At 46.7% G+C, this 22,353-nt stretch overlaps 1 protein-coding gene across 1 annotated transcript; it reads left to right on the top strand.

Moving 5' to 3' along the window:
* The first annotated feature begins 786 nt into the window (after positions 1-786).
* On the top strand, positions 787-21,986 carry NOL7 (nucleolar protein 7). The gene is made up of 8 exons (XM_044293488.1): positions 787-943; positions 11,339-11,399; positions 13,211-13,269; positions 14,732-14,772; positions 16,682-16,736; positions 16,950-17,071; positions 18,094-18,171; positions 21,572-21,986. Exons 1-8 carry the CDS (start codon positions 825-827, stop codon positions 21,634-21,636), a joined length of 600 nt encoding a protein of 199 aa, XP_044149423.1. The 5' UTR covers positions 787-824; the 3' UTR covers positions 21,637-21,986.
* Positions 21,987-22,353: the final 367 nt, after the last annotated feature.

The raw sequence follows: 22,353 nt of genomic DNA on the forward strand, positions 1-22,353 counted from the left end.
TCCCTGTAATGTCCTCTGATATCACATAATAGCCTGGACATGCTAGAAGTTGTAGTCCTCTCATACCTCTCCCTGGAATGTCCTCTTATCACATTATATCAGCATGTACATGCTGGGAGTTATAGTTCTCTCCTCTTATATCCTACTACAATAATAACCTGGACATGCTGGGAGTTATAGTTCTTTCATCTTATACCTGCTCCCTGTAATGTCCTCTGACATTACCTAATAATGGCCTGGACATATTGGGATTTGTAGTTCTCTCCGTATACCTCATCCCTGTAATGTCGTCCTATATCACATAATAGCCTGGACATGCTAGAGTCAACGTTATGGTCCTCTCATACCTCTCCCTGGAATGTCCTCTTATCACATTATATCAGTATGGACATGCTGGGAGTTGTAGTCCTCTACTCTTATACCCACTCCCTTCCTTTAATACCCCATAATATCAGCATGGCCATGCTGGGAGTTGCAATTCTTTCCTTTTATAACCCCCCCCTTCCTCTGATATCCCATAATATCAGCCTGGACATGCTGGGGTTTATATGAATGATTTCTCATAAATCTACACCAGTCATGGCTTGCTGGCAGTAGACGAGCTCAATAAAATCTGCCCGAAGAAATGAAGGAGTCAAGATTTTTGGAGGATAACAGTGATGCCGGTTTCCTGGAGGAAAACAAACACACCACCTTGCAGTAGCTGCGACCCTCCGGTACAGCAGAGGGCGCTGTGGTGCGCAGCATCACGTCAGTCACACGGGTCTAATGTCTTTGGTGTCCTCTTCCTCTTCCGCGGGTCAGCTGACGTACAGTGCAGCAGCATGACTCCTGAGCACGAACTGGAAAGCGAGGAAGATGAAGCGCCCGAAGAGGTGACGTTCCAGAGCGCCAAGAGCCGGGCGGAGGAAAGTGCCCGGGCAAGACGGGAGGCGGCCAACAGGTAACACGACCGGGGTAGTAGTCCTGGTTATCTATCACGTGGCGGTCCCTCAGGTCCTTACGGCGCATGGGACACTACGTGAGGCGCTTGGTTCCTCACCGCAGCAGATGTCGTACTGGTGGTGACCTGCGGGGGGCAGCCGCGTGCATAAATACATTACAACCTCTACCTGTAGAGTTGTGCTGGATGTGTCACCAGGGGGATGCAGAAGTCCTCATTCTAGTTCAGGGGTCAGCAGCCTCCGCACAGCTGTGGTGAAACTACAACTCCCAGCATGCACACTTGTAGTTGTAGTGTCACAGGGGCTGGAGTTTTCTAGCTTTTTCTCTGCCGACTGGTGAGCTCCAGAGTCTCCTTTACTTCATGGCTGGAGGAGCAGCTCTTTTCCTATGTACCTGATAGACATTGGTGTAAAGGGTTTGCATTATGGTCCTGAGAGGCATTTACTATTCTCCTGAAAATGGCGGCTTCCCTCAGCACCTCTCATGCAGGAGGACAGATGATAAGAGCTTACAATCTAAATGGAATGGGGGGATGATAAGATTGGCTAATTTAGTGCAGGGGAATGTCAGTAGAGGCCTGTTCAGACTGGGCAGAATTGCAGTATAAGGACTGATCCACACACCCGTGATCGGCCCGGGAAAGGGACCTACTAAAAGGAATGACAGAGTGGAATGCCCGTAGAGAATAATGGCCCAGAGTGGAATGCCCGTGGAGAATAATGGCCCAGAGTGGAGTGCCCGTAGAGAATAATGGCCCAGAGTGGAGTGCCCGTAGAGAATAATGGCCCAGAGTGGAGTGCCCGTAGAGAATAATGGCCCAGAGTGGAGTGCCCGTAGAGAATAATGGCCCAGAGTGGAGTGCCCGTAGAGAATAATGGCCCAGAGTGGAATGCCCGTAGAGAATAATGGCCCAGAGTGGAGTGCCCGTGGAGAATAATGGCCCAGAGTGGAGTGCCCGTGGAGAATTATGGCCCAGAGTGGAGTGCCCGTGGAGAATAATGGCCCAGAGTGGAGTGCCCGTGGAGAATAATGGCCCAGAGTGGAGTGCCCGTGGAGAATAATGGCCCAGAGTGGAGTGCCCGTGGAGAATAATGGCCCAGCCAGAGTGGAGTGCCCGTGGAGAATAATGGCCCAGAGTGGAGTGCCCGTGGAGAATAATGGCCCAGAGTGGAGTGCCCGTGGAGAATAATGGCCCAGAGTGGAGTGCCCGTGGAGAATAATGGCCCAGAGTGGAGTGCCCGTGGAGAATAATGGCCCAGAGTGGAGTGCCCGTGGAGAATAATGGCCCAGAGTGGAGTGCCCGTGGAGAATAATGGCCCAGAGTGGAGTGCCCGTGGAGAATAATGGCCCAGAGTGGAGTGCCCGTGGAGAATAATGGCCCAGAGTGGAGTGCCCGTGGAGAATAATGGCCCAGAGTGGAGTGCCCGTGGAGAATAATGGCCCAGAGTGGAGTGCCCGTGGAGAATAATGGCCCAGAGTGGAGTGCCCGTGGAGAATAATGGCCCAGAGTGGAGTGCCCGTGGAGAATAATGGCCCAGAGTGGAGTGCCCGTGGAGAATAATGGCCCAGAGTGGAGTGCCCGTGGAGAATAATGGCCCAGAGTGGAGTGCCCGTGGAGGAATAATGGCCCAGAGTGGAGTGCCCGTGGAGAATAATGGCCCAGAGTGGAGTGCCCGTGGAGAATAATGGCCCAGAGTGGAGTGCCCGTGGAGAATAATGGCCCAGAGTGGAGTGCCCGTGGAGAATAATGGCCCAGAGTGGAGTGCCCGTGGAGAATAATGGCCCAGAGTGGAGTGCCCGTGGAGAATAATGGCCCAGAGTGGAGTGCCCGTGGAGAATATGGCCAGAGTGGAGTGCCCGTGGAGAATTAATGGCCCAGAGTGGAGTGCCCGTGGAGAATGATGGCCCAGAGTGGAGTGCCCGTGGAGAATGATGGCCCAGAGTGGAGTGCCCGTGGAGAATGATGGCCCAGAGTGGAGTGCCCGTGGAGAATGATGGCCCAGAGTGGAGTGCCCGTGGAGAATGATGGCCCAGAGTGGAGTGCCCGTGGAGAATGATGGCCCAGAGTGGAGTGCCCGTGGAGAATGATGGCCCAGAGTGGAGTGCCCGTGGAGAATGATGGCCCAGAGTGGAGTGCCCGTGGAGAATGATGGCCCAGAGTGGAGTGCCGTGGAGAATGATTGGCCCAGAGTGGAGTGCCCGTGGAGAATGATGGCCCAGAGTGGAGTGCCCGTGGAGAATGATGGCCCAGAGTGGAGTGCCCGTGGAGAATGATGGCCCAGAGTGGAGTGCCCGTGGAGAATGATGGCCCAGAGTGGAGTGCCCGTGGAGAATGATGGCCCAGAGTGGAGTGCCCGTGGAGAATGATGGCCCAGAGTGGAGTGCCCGTGGAGAATGATGGCCCAGAGTGGAGTGCCCGTGGAGAATGATGGCCCAGAGTGGAGTGCCGTGGAGAATGATGGCCCAGAGTGGAGTGCCCGTGGAGAATGATGGCCCAGAGTGGAGTGCCCGTGGAGAATGATGGCCCAGAGTGGAGTGCCCGTGGAGAATGATGGCCCAGAGTGGAGTGCCCGTGGAGAATGATGGCCCAGAGTGGAGTGCCCGTGGAGAATGATGGCCCAGAGTGGAGTGCCCGTGGAGAATGATGGCCCAGAGTGGAGTGCCCGTGGAGAATGATGGCCCAGAGTGGAGTGCCCGTGGAGAATGATGGCCCAGAGTGGAGTGCCCGTGGAGAATGATGGCCCAGAGTGGAGTGCCCGTGGAGAATGATGGCCCAGAGTGGAGTGCCCGTGGAGAATGATGGCCCAGAGTGGAGTGCCCGTGGAGAATGATGGCCCAGAGTGGAGTGCCCGTGGAGAATGATGGCCCAGAGTGGAGTGCCCGTGGAGAATGATGGCCCAGAGTGGAGTGCCCGTGGAGAATGATGGCCCAGAGTGGGAGTGCCCGTGGAGAATGATGGCCCAGAGTGGGGTGCCCGTGGAGAATGATGGCCCAGAGTGGGGTGCCCGTGGAGAATGATGGCCCAGAGTGGGGTGCCCGTGGAGAATGATGGCCCAGAGTGGGGTGCCCGTGGAGAATGATGGCCCAGAGTGGGGTGCCCGTGGAGAATGATGGCCCAGAGTGGGGTGCCCGTGGAGAATGATGGCCCAGAGTGGGGTGCCCGTGGAGAATGATGGCCCAGAGTGGGGTGCCCGTGGAGAATGATGGCCCAGAGTGGGGTGCCCGTGGAGAATGATGGCCCAGAGTGGAGTGCCCGTGGAGAATGATGGCCCAGAGTGGAGTGCCCGTGGAGAATGATGGCCCAGAGTGGAGTGCCCGTGGAGAATGATGGCCCAGAGTGGAGTGCCCGTGGAGAATGATGGCCCAGAGTGGAGTGCCCGTGGAGAATGATGGCCCAGAGTGGAGTGCCCGTGGAGAATGATGGCCCAGAGTGGAGTGCCCGTGGAGAATGATGGCCCAGAGTGGAGTGCCCGTGGAGAATAATGGAAATGTAATATTTGAATTAGAGACAAAACCATTTGACATCTCTAATAATTATTTAGCAGGCTTACTCTCCAAATTCAGTGGGATTATTTAATGTTCAGATTAGGTGGAATTATCACTGTTTTCTGCAGAATGACAAGGGTGAATGACACAAAGGAATGCCCATAGATTATAATGGAAAGTAAACTATGAGCTCATTTGCAGGTGTAGGACATTAACCGTTACCGCAAGTGTTCCCTGGGTAGAGTAGCACATTGTAAAATAAAAATTACCTTGGATTATAACTGTCTTCTATAGAATGACTGACTGAACACAGCGTCAAATTTAGTCAGCATCAAATATGTGCAGGATACAGTACGTTTGAATACACCCTTAGGGTAGGGTCACACTGAGCGCATAGCAGCGCATTTGAGGCTGCGAGAAATGTGCCAGGAAATACACTGCGTATGCGCTGGGAGCAGACACACAGGGCTTTCCCTCCGCAGCCCTGTGTGTGCAGTGAGGTTCGGAGGTGGGCCGAGCGCACCGACGTAACTGTGACGCGCATGGCCAACTCAAAACCCCACTGCAGACACTGGGCTGCAGCGGAGAAAAGCCCTGTGTGTCTGCTCCTAGCGCATACACAGCGTATTTTCTGCTGCCTGCCACATTTCTCACCACATCAGATACGCTGCGTATGCGCTCAGTGTGACCCTACCCTTAATTTGTAAAAAAAAAAAAAAAACCTCTGAAAAATTAACGAAGCAATCTGTTTGGTTGCTATGGGCAACTGTCAGCTGTTCCTCGGTACAGATTTTGATAAATCTCCCCCTATGTTTTTAGGTTTATCAATTTGGTGTTCTTGGTTTGTTCACCCTTTTCTCTGACAATGTCCTTTGCTACTTCATACACTCCCCTATGGCGCTGCCATTGTTTACCACGGCGTTCTTTTTTGTCTAGGAGTCTCATGTTTTTCCTGCTGGGACAGAAATGTCGATGTTTATTTGTAGACTTTTTATTTTGACCCCTCCCCACTTCCCATCCGGTCTTTGTTTTTGCTTCCCTCCTATTTTTGATTCCTGTTCTACAAAAAGAAAACTTTCAATAAAAGTTCTGTTGAATGGAAAATGTCCTCAGGTTGTGGGTGGTATTCGCTTGGCAGAGCTGCAATACCACACACAACCTGAGGACAGGTGTGGTGCTGTTTTTGGAAGAAAATTGTAGTTTTTCTAATCCCATAACCCCTTTAAATAAGAAAAGTTTTAAATAAAATAAGTATTTACACATTTTCTTTAAAGGGAACCTGTCACCCAAAAATCGCCTATTAAGCTGTTTACAGTACCTTATAGTGCTGTATACTCGGTTCTTGATGCACTTTTTGTTCGTTTTCCCGCATGTCTGCTCATTCAGAAATCGTAGTTATATTCAGCTGCTGCCCCGTGCTGCAAGTCAGGCTTGAAGTCACGGGGGCAGCGGCCTCGGCGTCTTACATGGCCCTCTCCCCGCCCCCTGCCTCTGTTACTGACAGCCGAACTCCGAATCCGGGACCGCGCTCAACGGCCGCATGCGCAGTAAAGGGCGGCAGGAGCGCGGTCCCGGCTGCCGCGCGTACTACGCGCCGTCTTACTTTCGCCGCACTGCGCATGCGCCCGACATCCTGTATCAAACGCGCCCGCGCCCGGCATCTGGGCGCGGGCGCGTTTGATACAGGATGTCGGGCGCATGCGCAGTGCGGCGAAAGTAAGACGGCGCGTAGTACGCGCGGCAGCCGGGACCGCGCTCCTGCCGCCCTTTACTGCGCATGCGGCCGTTGAGCGCGGTCCCGGATTCGGAGTTCGGCTGTCAGTAACAGAGGCAGGGGGCGGGGAGAGGGCCATGTAAGACGCCGAGGCCGCTGCCCCCGTGACTTCAAGCCTGACTTGCAGCACGGGGCAGCAGCTGAATATAACTACGATTTCTGAATGAGCAGACATGCGGGAAAACGAACAAAAAGTGCATCAAGAACCGAGTATACAGCACTATAAGGTACTGTAAACAGCTTAATAGGCGATTTTTGGGTGACAGGTTCCCTTTAAACTTGTCAGTTTTCATTCTCAGTAATAACAACATGCCATAGGAGTTTCTTCAGTTCCCTTCCCCCCTACATTTTACCATTTTCTGAGTAAAATTCTGCTCAGCAATTACACTTGGAAATTTTGATGCAGCCGAGTCCCATTGCAATCCAAACTTTCCACTGAAACTTTTCTGTTGAAAGAATGAACATGTTAATTTTTTCAGCGGAATATGGAGCGGAATGCACTGCCGGCTATAAGGAACGGCAATGGCTGCGCTGCACAAGCACCAACTAAATCGGTCGGGGCTGGACGCATTTGGAATTTCCGGACTGAATTTCTCAGTTTAGAAACTCTGTAGTGTGCATGGACCCGTAGTGGCCCCCATATATCCTCCACCCCAAAATCAGAGCCCATTCCTAGTCCTGGGCCTATAGTTGGTGAGGGGGAGGAAAGCTGTTGTGTCTTTAGTTCAAAAACTCAATTTCCATTATTCTCTAGGGGTATTCCACTTCCCATTTATACCCCCCTTCATCTCCACTTTATTATTTGCCACTGAACTTGGAGATTAGGTCTGCTAAAGATTTATTTGAGATGTTGAATCGTTCACACTCCAAATCACATTTTACTTCCCATTATACTGTATGGGCATTCCATTCTGTCATTCACATGTTATTCCATAGAAAACAGCTTTAATCCCAGATAGCTTTAAATTTACAATGTGTTACTCTACCCAGGGAACACTTGCGGTAAAGGTTAATTTCCTACATAACACAGATTTACCTGCAAATGAGCTCATAGTTTACTTCCCATTATAGTCTATGGGCATTCCTGTGTGTCATTCCCCTTGGAATTTCATAGAAACCAACGATAATCCCACTTAATCTCAATTATAAATAATCCCACTGAACTTGAAGAGTAAGGCTACTTTCACACTTGCGTTCGTCGGTCCGCTCGTGAGCTCCGTTTGAAGGAGCTCACGAGCGGACCCGAACGCCTCCGTCCAGCTCTGATGCAGTCTGAATGGAGCGGATCCGCTCAGACTGCATCAGTCTGGCGGCGTTCAGCCTCCGCTCCGCTCGCCTCCGCACGGCCAGGCGGACAGCAAAACGCTGCTTGCAGCGTTCGGGTGTCCGCCTGGCCGTGCGGAGGCGTGCGGATCCGTCCAGACTTCCAATGTAAGTCAATGGGAACGGATCCGCTTGAAGATGACACAATATGGCTCAATCTTCAAGCGGATCCGTCCCCCATTGACTTTACATTGAAAGTCTGAACGGATCCGCTCAGGCTACTTGCGCACTTAGAAATTTTTCTAAGTTATTAATGCAGACGGATCCGTACTGAACGGAGCCTCCGTCTGCATTAATATGATCGGATCCGTTCAGAACGGATCCGATCAAGCGCAAGTGTGAAAGTAGCCTTAGTCTGCTACAGATTTATTTGATATGTTGAATGGTTCAGGCACCAAGTCACGTTTTACTTCCCATTATAGTGTATGGGCAATCCATCACCTTTGCATTCTATAGAAAACAGTTATAATCCAAGGTAATTTTCATTTTACAATATGCTACTCTACCCAGGGAACACTTGTGGTAAAGGTTAATGTTTTACATAACAGATTTACCTGCAAATGAGCTCCTAGTTTACTTGTTTCCATTATAGTCTATGGGCATTCCTTTGTGTCATTCACCCTCATCATTCTGCAGAAAACAGTGATAATTCCACCTAATCTGAACATTAAATAATCCCACTGAATTTGGAGAGTAAGCCTGCTAAATAATTATTAGAGATGTCAAATGGTTTTGTCTCTAATTCAAACATTATATTTCCATTATTCTCTATGGGCATTCCACTCTGGGCCATTATTCTCTATGGGCATTCCACTCTGGGCCATTATTCTCCACGGGCACTCCACTCTGGGCCATTATTCTCCACGGGCACTCCACTCTGGGCCATTATTCTCTATGGGCATTCCACTCTGGGCCATTATTCTCTATGGGCACTCCACTCTGGGCCATTATTCTCCACGGGCACTCCACTCTGGGCCATTATTCTCTATGGGCACTCCACTCTGGGCCATTATTCTCTATGGGCATTCCACTCTGGGCCATTATTCTCTATGGGCATTCCACTCTGGGCCATTATTCTCTATGGGCATTCCACTCTGGGCCATTATTCTCTATGGGCATTCCACTCTGGGCCATTATTCTCTATGGGCATTCCACTCTGGGCCATTATTCTCTATGGGCATTCCACTCTGGGCCATTATTCTCTATGGGCATTCCACTCTGGGCCATTATTCTCTATGGGCATTCCACTCTGGGCCATTATTCTCTATGGGCATTCCACTCTGGGCCATTATTTTCTATGGGCATTCCACTCTGGGCCATTATTCTCTATGGGCATTCCACTCTGGGCCATTATTCTCTATGGGCATTCCACTCTGGGCCATTATTCTCTATGGGCATTCCACTCTGTCATTCTTTTTAGTAGGTCCCCTGGGAAACACAGTCCGTGTGTCATCTGCATTTCCCGGGCCGAGCGCTGCTTCCCTGACCCAAACTGATAGATACAAAATGACTATAAATTACTATGGGGCTATTGCCGTGTACTCACCTGATGGCGTGGGTACAGCTAGATGGCTGGGGTAACTAAAGGGGGAAATCAGCACCCAATGACATTGTGTGTGAAGGCATCCTACTAGAAAGGTTAAAGAGGACCTTTCACCAGGATACATGTATTGAAATAGTTATATTACCTTACAGTGCGGCCCCCAGTGATGTCTTTCCGTTTTTTTTTTGTTTTTTTTAAAGGACCCGCCCCTTTCGTCCGCTGTGATCCCTGTTTGTTTTGGCACCTCATATGTTAATGAGGTGATTCAGTTCAACTAGGCGGGGACTTGTGTTTGTCCTGGGCGCGGTTATTTTCTCCCTGGCTGCGAGCGCATCCAATCAGAGCGCCCCACTCTTAGCCAGGGAGAAGGAGCTCAAGTTCTCGCGAGATTTTACACATCCTGAGCCGTGCGCCATCTTGGAGTCCCCTACAAAAATTTTTGACTAGAACCTTCAGAAATCACAGGTGCATATCCATGAAGCAAACATAATTCTAAAAAAGAAAATGGCTGCACACCATTATACATACAAACATTAGAGCTAAGAAGTGGGGGTCATTCTAAATAAAAGTGGTACAAGACCTACTATGAATGAGTCAATGGAAGGTCTTAGCACACATATTTGATCAAACGTGTGTCGGGCCCATCTACCAGGCGTCAAGGTGGCTTCCTCAGATGGGTCCCTAACACTAATACTGCCTCTCTTTGGACTTACCTAAGCCAACAAATATGTGCGCTAAGAGCTTCCATTGACTCATTTATAGTAGGTATTGTGCCACTTTTATTTAGAATGACCCCCATTTCTCAGCTCTATTGTTTGTATGTATAATGGTGTGCAGCGATTTTTCTTTTTTATAATTGTTTGCCTCATGGATATGCACCTGTGATTCTGAAGGTTCTAGTCTAAATTTTCTTGTTGTATATATTGAGGGTAGCACCTCTTTTAGACTGAACACACCCATCTACCTGGGACTTCTGAGCAGAGTACGTATTTAGCTGGTTCCTACATTGTAGGCTTAAGTAAGTCCAAAGAGAGGCAGTATATTAGTGTTAGGGACCCATCTGCGGAAGCTACCTTGATGCCTGGTAGATGGGCCCGACACATGTTTGATCAAATATGTGTGCTAAGAGCTTTTATTTAGAATGACCCCCATTTCTTAGCTCTATTGTTTGTATGTATAATGGTGTGCAGCCATTTTCTTTTTTATAATCTTGGAGTCCCCGGCGGAGAGCGCGGCGGCAGCAGCACCATCCGCTGGGGACTCCAAGATGGCGCGCGGCTCGGGATGTGTAAAAGCTCAAGTTCTCGCGAATCTTGCCAGAACTTGAGCTCCTTCTCCCTAGCTAAGAGTGGGGCGCTCTGATTGGATGCGCTCGCAGCCAGAGAGAAGATAACCGCATGCGCCCAGGACAAATACAAGTCCCCGCCTAGTTGAACCGAATCACCTCATTAACATATGAGGTGCCAAAACAAACTAGGATCACAGCGAACGAAAGGGGGGGTCCTTTGAAGAAAAAAAAGCGGAAAGAAATCACTCGGCCGCACTGTAAGGTAATTTAACTATTTCATGATGTATGATGGGCGGCAGGCCATGGACAGGCGTTTCTTTCCCATATTAATTAAACTCCACCGCCAAAAGATAGGACATGATCTACTTCAACATGCGGACCATTGAAGTTAATGGTGTGCACATGGCCAGTATTTGCAGTTTATGGACTACAAAACACTTAGTCGTGTGAATGCCCCCGGAATGGCTTTTTATTTTATATGAAGGACTATCCATGTGACACAAGGACGGCACAAATCTGCCAGAACAGGAGCATCTTGTACAGAGCATCTCATAAAGGTCTACCAGGGCCTAGGGACAGCTCTCTCCATGAGACAACCCCTTTCATTCAGACTGACTGATGTTGCAGATGACTATTGCCGTATTCCCTGTGTGCCAGAAAACTGCAGATCCTGCTTGTGCAAAAAAGGGTTAACTTTTTGGGGACTTTCCAAAGACTTGGTGATACTGGGCATATCCATGAAGCGGGTGTGGATTATACCTGAAAGGTACACCAGATCTTCTGCTGATGGAGATTTCCCTCCTGCGCGGATGCCTCCTGCTATTGAGAGGCATGTGTCTGACGCCAGCGGTGGATAGATTAAAACCCTCGTGTAAGACGCCAGTTTTAATAAATGTCCCCCTCTGTGTATAATGTTCTGTAAGTTTTTAATGTCTCCTGGAAATCTCTTTAACTTTCCTTTCTGATATTTGATCAACAGAGAAAAGGCTTTGCTGAAGGAGAAGAGGAAGCGCAAGGAGGAGCTGTTTAAAGAACAGAAGGTGCCATGTTTTCTTTCGTGGAAAGTTTTAGACATTGGATACTTACTTTTGTGGATTTTATTATAGCAAATCCAGGCTCTGTTCACATCTTCACCAAATAGCTAAATTCGGACCTTCCATCACAGATCCTGTTGTATTTGAACACTTCATGCTGTCACATTATTATGGCCACCAGCTAATGTCCAGAGTAACGCTATGTGCAGCACGGACAGCAGCTAGACAGGCTGGTAGTGACTGAGCAATGTCCTGGTAGGTTGGCACAGGTATCTGGAGCCATGCTGACTGCACTGCATCCCACCACTGCTGGAGAGAGCATGGGGGAGGATCGAGGTGGTCCCACAGATCGAGGTGGTCCCACAGATGCTCAATTGGGTTCAAGTCTGGGGAATTAGGGGGCCAGGGTAGTACTTGGAAGCCTTGGTCATGCTCTTACAACCAATGTTGGACATTTCTAGCCGTGTGACATGTTGCATTGTCTTGCTAGAAGATCCCATCTGCCCCTAGGGAAAACAATAAGCATGTATGGGTGTACGTGATCTACAGATCTGCAAATCAGTTGGGATAGCCTTCCACATGGATGAGTGGGCACATGCCATGAAAACATTCCCCAGAACTTGTGTTATTCCAGCAGTGGTTGCACGGTGTTTGTTCTCTGTTTCTCTCCTCGCACATCATCGTCCATTCATTCAATGAAACAGAAAACGTGATCATCAGAGAAGGCGACCCTTTGCCGATTAGCTGAAGCCTTTTCTGCTGATGCAACTTCATTAGCAGAGATGCAGTGACCATCAGTCTGCTTCGGAGCCCCATGCAGAGTAAGGTTCACTGAACAGTTGTTTTAGACACACGTCTGGTAGCCCCCTGGTTCATTTTAGCAGTGAGCTGCTCCAAAGGTGCGCTAGGGCGGACCAGCGTTCACCTCTCACATCAGTGCCAAGTGGTGCTTTGCAGTTTCCACATCGCTTAATCACAGTGGTGCCATTTGTCCTTTCACTATACACTTTCACCACAGCCTTACGAGAACAGCTCCCAAGCTGCGCAGTTTCAAAAATACTGCCAATCTTGGCCCGAAAGCCAATAATCATCCCTTTTTGCAACTCTGATAAATGGCCCCTTTTACCCTGACAGTAATGAGGGATATATATGCAGACAACCTATTGCACTTATATACCCACCAAGCCAGCTCTCAACACGTGACTTCCTTCATGAGCTATGTGCAACTGACATCGAAAGCAGGAACTGGTGATGATAATGTCACTCGACTGTGTATATTTCTATACAAATGGTGGACACCATGTCCCACTCGACGCACTCCATTGTAAGTCACTGGGGTCAGTTTTGTGAAGAATCTGGCAGTGCATTGTGGTTTCCGATGTATACCGAAGATAAAATGCCAGTGTCCAAAGAGCCCTAGGTTGATCCTGTTGTTCTTGCGGACTGCTAGGGTTTGGTCACAATTTAGGCGTAATCTAGAATGCAAGTTTCTCGACAAAGAAATAGCAGGGCTACTGCTCAGCTGCTTGGAATCGTTGATGTGCAGCAGGAATTTACCTTTCACATCACCAGTTTGTAACATCCTTGCCAGTATGAGAGCAGATACGCCGGGTACATGTGGCACTCTGCGTATGATGGCGTTTTTTGAGGCTTGAGTTCTGCTGTTGCTTTATTTATTGCACAATGTCTCCTCTAAGTAAAGGATTTAGTCTGAGCTGTGATGGCTTCAAGTAGGTCTTGTGATCACAGCAGGTCATTCTGTCTTCTCAGTAGTTTATACTATTGTTTCATTTTCAGATACCTTTTTTTTGTTTCAGAAAAAGAAATTGCTCCCAGACGATATCCTCCAAAGCATCAGCTCTCTTCCAGATGAACGGTACATTGATTTCCTACACATACATTTAGAAAATTATTCTAGGAAGAGGGCAGGATAAATTTGTGACAGACATGCTGATTTCAGCGGCAAAGTGGCAACATCATTGCATCCTGAGCCTGGAGAAGAGTCACGTTTTCCTGAGAAGAGTTATGGTTAGGCCCGGTGCACATGACAGTATGGCTACTTGCACATCAGCGCTTTCCTGCAGAGGATCTCAAAACCACAGGAAAACGCATCCGTTTGAATAACACAACGTTCAGAACGGATCCAGTTGTATTATATTGAAAATGAACATTGCAGATCCGGCATCAAATACCATTGTAAGTCGGTATTTGCAGCGATTTCATGTCTGTCATGGGGAACGCAGCAAAACGGAATGGAATGCATTCTGGTGCACTGCGTTCCAGTTTATTCAGCTTTGTCCCCATTGACAATGGAAAACTGAAGCGGTTTTCTCTGACGGATCTCAAAACCGGAAAGGAAAACGCAAATGTGACAGTAGTCTATGTATCTTGCAGTCTGCAAATTGTGGCTTCGCAGTCCATGTTGCATCTGCATTTTTTTGCCGACGCGTCGACTTCAGTGTGTTCATGGAAGACATTTTGCGGTCAAGTATCATCCGTATGTCCGCTTGGGACATACAATACGGACCACAGGCCTTTTGAAGTCAGTGGGCCCACAAAAAAAATTCAGACTGCATCCATATTTTGCAGGACCAAAATACACACGGTCATGTGCATGAAGACTTTTTCATGAGCTCCTGCTCACCCTGCAGGGGGTGAGGATGCTAAAAAAAAAAAACTTTCAATGTATTTAGCGACGGATCCGTTTTGTTCCGTTTCGATTTCACACAACCACATTCTAACGGAACGGATGCATCCTGATGAGTAATCAAAATGGAACTGTTTTGAGATCCTTTGCCGCATATGTAAAAGTAGCCTTAAACACAGCCCAAAAATCAGCAGTCATTGAGGACAGCATAAAGTGGGTGACGGGTTCTCTTTAAACTGGAATAGAATAGAAATGTGATAGGGGTCCAGCTAATAATTTAAACCATAAAAGGGGGCAGAATGGCAACAAAAAAAAAGTGATGTCCATCTCGCCAATCCCCTGTCACTCTTCAAATCGTACCTGGATTCCTTTTGTTTTCCAAAAATGACGACTCACTCAATGTCTGGCCACGTCTGTGAGTTGCTTCAGCCAGTGATAGACTGAGCGGTCATTTCCTGTGTTTTGAGGGGGGACGGGAGAGGCTAAGGATCGGTGAGAAGAGTGTCACTTTGCTTATTCAGCAGTGAATATACAAATGTGTACATCTGTCAACTTTCCCTAACCATAAGTGGGTTTTATCTTGGGGGGAAAAAAAGAAATAAAAAGTTGCTGTTTAGGACTTGCTTACTTCAGCTTTAAAAATTTTTGTCCATGATTTCAGAAGCAGTTAATTTGTTTGTTGTTTTCCAAGGGAGGAACCGAGTGAACAGCCTGAAGGCCAGAGTAAGACAGGTACCGTTACTTAGTACTCTTTATTTAATATGATCATACATGCTGGTGGTGCGCTACGTAGCAAAACTGCATGCTTTTTCTGCAAATTGCCTCAATTGTTTGATGTGGTTTTGCATGGTTGTTTCCTCATTAATCTATCTACAGATGTTCAGAAATCACACACCACAAAATGTAGACCATCAGGGAGGAGGGGGACATCTTCTGTGTGAAACTGCATAAACATGACAGGCGGAGCCATCCCCAGAAAGAAAATGTCCTACAGTATGAAAGTTAGGCCTCGGGCACATGACCATGTTTTTGGTCCGCATCCGATGCTCACTCATTCATTTCAGTAGGGTCCCACAAAATACAGACACCCGTATGTCTGTTCTGCCGCCCGATAGAAGATATCCTATTTTTGTCTGTTTTGCAAACAAAAATAGTCATTTTTAACATGGGGTGTGACGTGCAAAATGAGAGAATTCAAGACGCCCCAGGCGGTATCCGTATTTTGCAGTATGCAAAAGGCAGTGTACGTGACAAAAATATTTCCAGAAGTGCTTCTCCAGTATTTTAATATTGATGACCTGCTTTTAGATAAGCCCTTTTATTATTTGCTTGGTGGGGGCCAACTTTCAGCACCCCTGATTTTCAACTGTTAGAGGCTGCAATGCTCACTTGAACTCTGTGGCCGCAATTATTTATCGGGCACAGTGCCGGTTATTTTGCAGCTTACTGCAGCTACCACAGAATGTATGGCACTGTGCCTGGTAATAATGAGGCCGCAGTGCTTATCTGAGCCACAGCTGGGGGTGCCAGGAGTCAAACCCACTGTGATATTGATGGCTGATCCAAAGGGTAGGACATCAATATTAAAATATTAGACAACTGTTTTAATGTACATGCACACAAGCAAGTTTTACGCTGCCGTCCATGTTTAGACTGGACAGCTCCTGCAATGAAAACTGACTCATTAAAGTCAATGGATTTATGCACATGACTGCGTTTTTCTTCCTGCGCAAGATCACTCCACATGGGAAAAAATAAAGCATGTTCTTCTATCTCATTTAAGTCAATGGGTCACTGATGGACTGTCAGTCTTTCACAGATGGTTGCGTGGAGATCCTGTGTATCATTCTTCATCTTTTTTTCACCCTTGTGGAAAAACTCATGAATACTGCTGACATTCATGCAAGAACTGACAGAATGCACGCAAAATCACCATTGCTCTTGTGCATGGGCACTTAAAGGAGTTGTCCAGGATTTTTATATTGATGGCCTATCCTCAGGATTGACCATCGATCAGATTTCGACACCCCATACCGCCACTGATGGGTAGTGATGATGTCACCACCTTGTAGCTACAGCGAATAGCTGTTCCACACCGACTAAGGCCTCATGCACACAACCGTGTTTCGGGTCCGCATCCGAGCCGCAGTTTTTGCGGCTCGGGTGCGGACCTATTCACTTCAATAGGGCCGCGAAAGATGCGGACAGCACTCTGTGTGCTGTCCGCATCCGTTGCTCCGTTCCGAGGCCCCGCAAAAAAAATATAGCATGTCCTATTCTTGTCCGTTTTGCGGACAAGAATAGGCATGTCTACAATGGGCGGCCCGTTCCGTTTGCAAAATGCGGAAGGCACGCGAGCGGCTTCTATTTTTTGCGGATGCGCGGTTTGCAGACTGCAAAAAACAGCACGGTCGTGTGCATGTTGCCTAAGGGTGAGGGGTGGCTTCTGCTAAGTGTCCTCCTGAATTGTGTGGGGTGCAGCAATTGCCAGACAGAACTACAGCTGAGCATGTGGAAGACAATGGTTGAAAGAACACGTATATAATAGACTGGAATATGTTATCCACCAGTTTGGGTTAATTTTTAACTTTTGAGATTAATGTATAAAAATGAAATGTTAATAAGCTTCTCCTATTGACAGGAAATGAAGGACACATTAAAAAGAAGTCTGCAAAGAAGCTGCGTCCTCGAAAAAGGTACCAGTTGTGTAGTCCTGATGCTAGAACGATCCAATTCCAATATGATCACAAAATGCTAATGCCACCTGTGGATGCCCGGGTTTGTGGTATACGTTGGACTAGGGGTTGAATGCTCTGAGGGACAGTGATGATGCAGTTTGTGTCTGAGTGTCATGGCATCGTGAAACGTCATCTGTTTGCTGGGGTTTTGATCTATTTCTTGTGCCATAGGTTACAAACTAACTACGAGGTAGTACAATTGGAAACGTACAGTTCAAAAGACTTACTGCAGCAAAAAGCTAAATCCTTCATCCATAAAAGGTTATATGGGAAGACCAAGAACAGGACCACAGGTGAATATTGGACAGACTTGTATAGCTTTCATCTACTTTGACATGTTTGCCTACACATTCCTCATCCTAGTGTGTCTGAAGGGTATCTTACACTTTTGGGGCCACTTGTCTAGCATGAGGATCATGGTCACGTGAATTTATGAACTGGTTATTATGATTATCATTGGAAGATTTGCTGCAGGTGTCTACTGCAGTAGGCCAGGACTAATAAGCCAGTCAACAGGCCTCTTACTCCATGGCCTGTTCACCTTATTGGAGCTAACCTGGTGTGGCACTGTTCCTGGAAAAAAAAAAAGCCTCCATGCTTTTCTACTCTGAAAAAAACCCTTTACTACCTAATTATTCTTCATTGATACCTAAAATTGGGTATCCATAATCTTGATATGTCAGAGATGTATCCTCGGAGAACATCTCTGTAAGGTCTCATGAACACGACCGTATCAGTTTTGCAGACCCATTAAGGTCAATGGATCCATGGTCTGCATTTTGCAGCCAAGTATAGGACATGTTCTAACTTTTTGTGAAACAGACATATGGATGCGGAAAGCACACAGATGATCCATGTGTTTTCTCCGTCCGTATGTCCATTCTTGGCTGAAAATGTGTTCCATAGATCCATTAAAGTCAATGGGTCCAGAAAAAAAACCAGATGCAACATTGGACGTCATACATATTTTGCGGATCCGTGTTTTGTGGATTCTAAAATACATAGGGTCATGTGCATGAAGCCTAATCTATGAGCTTAGACCAGCAACTATATGTAGCTCCTTAGAGTCCTCAGATGTTTCCAGCACAACAGATTTCACTGAATGGGAAACTGACACTAGATTGACGTGAAAACAAAGGGGTTTGGGTGAGCTGTAGCTTTAGGTCTCCAGACACGTGTTTCTGGGGTGTCAGAACATATCATTTAGTTTTAAAGGGATAAATGTCCTGGTTGTGGGAGGATGTGCTTTTTACTTTGACAGAAATGCAATAGTATAAATGTGTATTATAATTTATATTTTTTTTTCCTTTTACAGCTAATGAATTTCTCTCAATTTCAAGGAAAAGGGGTTTCATTAAAAAGCCGGCAGTTCAATTTACGGACGACAGCTGGGGTGCGTACTTTACAGCAGTAGACTTACTGGCAGCTATTCTGCGTATCAAGAGACATGTTTGTTTCCGGTCTGCCCATACACAGTGGGTCTTCCATTTTGGTGCTATCTCGGGCCTCTTTCACACCTGTTTCTCTTTGGAACCTTTTTTTTCTGCAAAATGCACATAGAAATGTATTAAAGTATATAGTCTATAACGGTGCTTCTTGTTGAGGCACCCCGTGTTTTTCCAGGAAGCACATCACTCTTGTGCGCCCCTGATTCCGTAGGACACAATGATTCTGTCCTGTCAGATGGTCAGTCACACACTGCTTTCTACAGAAGGATATTCTTAATGACCACACACATGTCTGGGCTGTGTATATCTTTTTAAGGGCTTAGGCATGCAGCCATATTTTTATTCAGCATGATTTCCATTGTTAAAACTCATAGCACACTGACCCGTACACATCAGTGGGTCTATACAACATATTTTTTTTCTTTTTAAGAATCTCAGTGCAGCTCCTACTCTTGTCCATTTCTGTGGATGAGCATAGCCCTTTCCTATTGATGGGAGTGAAAAAAAAAAATTGCATGGTAGTTGTCTGCTTTTCAAGATTCTTTTTTCGGACCGAAAGTATGACATGGTCGCATGCATGAGGCTTTAGCATGAAGTGGGTCTAAGACTCTGTGACCTTGGTTTGTGTCTAACCGTAATCGGCTATAAAACAAGCACAGATCAATGTCAAATCTACCATACATGTGCTTCATGCAGGATGCAAGTAACAAGCTCGGGTTTGTGTCAACACCTTCACGATTGCCTTACAGCTATTTACGTCGGCTGTCGGAACTTTAAAGATGGCGCCTGCTTTGCTCAGGCATCCGAGGCTAATGTCAACGACCGGCGTTAATGCTGATCGCAGACATTTTAACACTTCAGATGCCGTCATCAGTCATCACCACGGGCATCGGAATGCTGAAAACCCGAAAGCGTGTGCTCCGACTCCCCCCAGTGGGGATCGGGGGAGTCGCAGCCTGTTTGCAGCAGCCCCTGTCCTCCTGTGAGACAGGAGGCTGCTGCTTAGTAATTTCTATGGATCCACTGCCTGTAGCAAGGCTCTATCGAAATACAGTAAAAATCTCATTGGAGTCTATGAGACAAGCAATCCAATAATTGCTTGTTATAGTTCCCTATGGAACTATAACACTAAAAAGTGTTAAAATGTTTTTATAACTTTAAAAAAAAAATTATATAAAAAAAAACCCAAACAAAACCACATCATGGATATCGCCACGAGCAAAAACGCCCGTACTATTAAAATATAAAAATACTCTGAAAACTATAACTTTTTGTAGTTATGTGTGCGGAGAAGTGTAAAGACTCATTTTTTGCGGGTCGATCTGTACTTTTTACTGATACCATTTTGGGGTGTGTACGATTTATTTTTATTTTTTTTGTGGGAGGAGAAGCGACCGAAAAACAGCACATCGGCCGTTTTCCGTATGGGATAACTATTTTAATAGTACGGGCGTTTTCACTTGTGATACCCATGATGTGTGTTTTTTTTTTATTTATTTATTTTTCTTCATTTTGGGGAAAGGGGATTGATTTGAATTGTTTTGAACTTTTTTTTTTTTTTACACTTTTTGTAGATCCCTTAGGGGACTATATTAAGCAATCATTATATTGCTTCTTTTATAGATGCATTAGCTTTGGAGTCTATGGGGATTATACTGTGTTCCTACGGAGCTCTGCCACAGGCAGGGGCTCCATGGGAATTAATGTGCAGCAGCCTCCTGTCACTCAGGAACTGCTGTACAGTGCATCCAGCTCCCCCCAACCCTCGCGCTTCTGGGTTTTACTGCGTTCAGGTGCCGTGGTCACGCTTGACCGCAGCATCTGAAGGGTTAAAAGTTTGCGACCGGCATTACCCCACCGGTCATGGACATTAGGCATGGGTGCCTGCTGTATGCAACAGCAGGCGACTGTGCCGCCCACCTCGCTCACAAGCAGGCCCCATTTTTTTAATGGGATTAAGGGATTAAAATGTTTTTTTTTTTCCTTCAGCTACAGTGCAGACATATGCATTATTGCTAATGTAAATGTGATAGGGCAGCAAAAAGTAGTGTAAAGTCGGACCATCAGTTGCTTCAGTTAGATGCACTGAAGAAAGGAAAAATGGTTGCGGAAGTCTCCATAGCCGTTAATCAGTTTGGTCTTTTAAAGAGGTTTTCCAGAGGACTGACTTACTGATGACCTATCCTCAGAATAGGTTAGCAATATCCGATCGACTTGGGTCTGACTCCTGGAGTTGGACCCCTGCCAGCCTTATATTGATGACTTATCCTTAATATGTCCTCGAAACACCTTTAACCTGCAGACATTGTAGTTGTGACTGTAAGGCCCCTTGCAGACGAGCGTGTCCAGATACGTTGTGTCTGCGATCATGGAAAATCGTGGGAGTAGGTACACAATCGCAGTCAGTTTTGACTGCTATTGCATTCCGATGTTCAGTTTTTATCCCGCGAGTGCAATGCATTTTGCACGCGAGTGATAAAAAACCTGACTGTGGTATCCAGACCCGAACCTGGACTTCTTCACTGAAGTTTGGGTTCGGTGTTCTGTATATTTTATTATTTCCCCTTTAACATAGTTATAAGGGAAAATAATAGCATTCTAAATACAGAATGCTTAGTAAAATGTGGCTTTAGGGGTTAAAAAATAAAAAAACATTAACTCACCTCATCCTGTTGTTCGCGCAGCCAGCATCATCTTCTTTCAGGACCTGCCAAAGGACCTTTGACGTAATCTCGTTCACCACGTGGTGAACATGGTGATGTCAGCGCAGGTCCTGCTGAATGAAGATAGAAATCTTTTATCTTCATTCAGCAGGACCTGCGCTGACGTCGCCACGCTCACCAGGTGGTGAGGGCGATTAAGTCATCAAAGGTCCTTTGGCAGGTCCTGAAAGAAGATGATGCCGGCTGCGCGAACAACAGTATGATCATGTGGTTTTTTTTTTGTTTTTTTTACCCCTACAGCCACATTTTAGTAAGCATTCTGTATTACGAATGCTTTTTTTCCCCTTATAACCATGTTATAAGGGAAAATAATACAGTAAATTGACTTATCAATTTACTAACATCATCTCCTAGCAATTATGCGTGAAAATCGCACTGCATCCGCACTTGCTTGCGGATGCTTGCGATTTTCACGCAGACCCATTCATTTCTATCACCGCTCATCGGAACAGCCCCATTGAAGTGAATGGGTCCGGATTCAGTGCGGATGCAATGCGTTCACCTTACGCATTGCACCCGCATGGAATTCTCGCCTGTGTGAAAGGGGCCTTTTTATAGTACCTTCTGGCTTGACAGCATTGTTTTTTATACATCAGCCTAAAATAATTCTTTATTTCTGCAGGCAAAGAGGAGAAACAGAAAGCAGCAGAGTTCAATCTTCGATGGGTGAACAGAAAGAAACGATGAACCTTTCGGAAGATTACATTTTTGACTTTGCAACTCTTCTCCCTGTGACATGGTCTAATGTGATATGTAGTGCAGGGTAGCTTCCTGTTTTCCAGATTTCCATCATATCCACACAGCTATATTAGACTGTGTTTATTCTGTTTTACATTTTTATTAGGTGATACATTCAGGCCTCATGCACACGACCCGTATGTATTTTGCGGTCTGCAAAAAAGGGATCCGCAAAAAACACAGATAATGTCCGTGTGCATTCCGTAGCCTAGTTGTTTATTTCATCATATCGAAAGGATCCACTCTCTTGTCCTGCTTATTTTTTGTATCTTCTGATTATAAAGTATTGGAAAGTTTCACCTATTGTATACATGGTCACATCTGCTTTTACCCATTAAAGATTTTTGTGTGAGCTCTGCTTGCAGCCATTGGAAAGTGAGAGGGTTTCCTCCTGGCTTAGAATAGACTTGATGCCTCCCGCTGACCTCTTGGAAGACTCTGGAGATAAGCAGTTTAGCACAGCATAGCAGATGGAGTGCTGAAGGCAGCTCACATACTTATGTATTTTTCATGCTCAATCTACAGGCAAAGGATTTTGTTTGGGCCATCGGCCAGATTTGCTGTAAGCAGCTTGATTTGAGTCTTGCTGCCCTCAGAACTGTGTTCTGTACAGATCTATGGAAATCCCACAACCACAGAAGTCATTTTTAGAAAACCGTAGCCTGT

Source organism: Bufo gargarizans, chromosome 5, assembly GCF_014858855.1.
Source record: "Bufo gargarizans isolate SCDJY-AF-19 chromosome 5, ASM1485885v1, whole genome shotgun sequence".
NCBI classification, from domain to species: domain Eukaryota; kingdom Metazoa; phylum Chordata; class Amphibia; order Anura; family Bufonidae; genus Bufo; species Bufo gargarizans.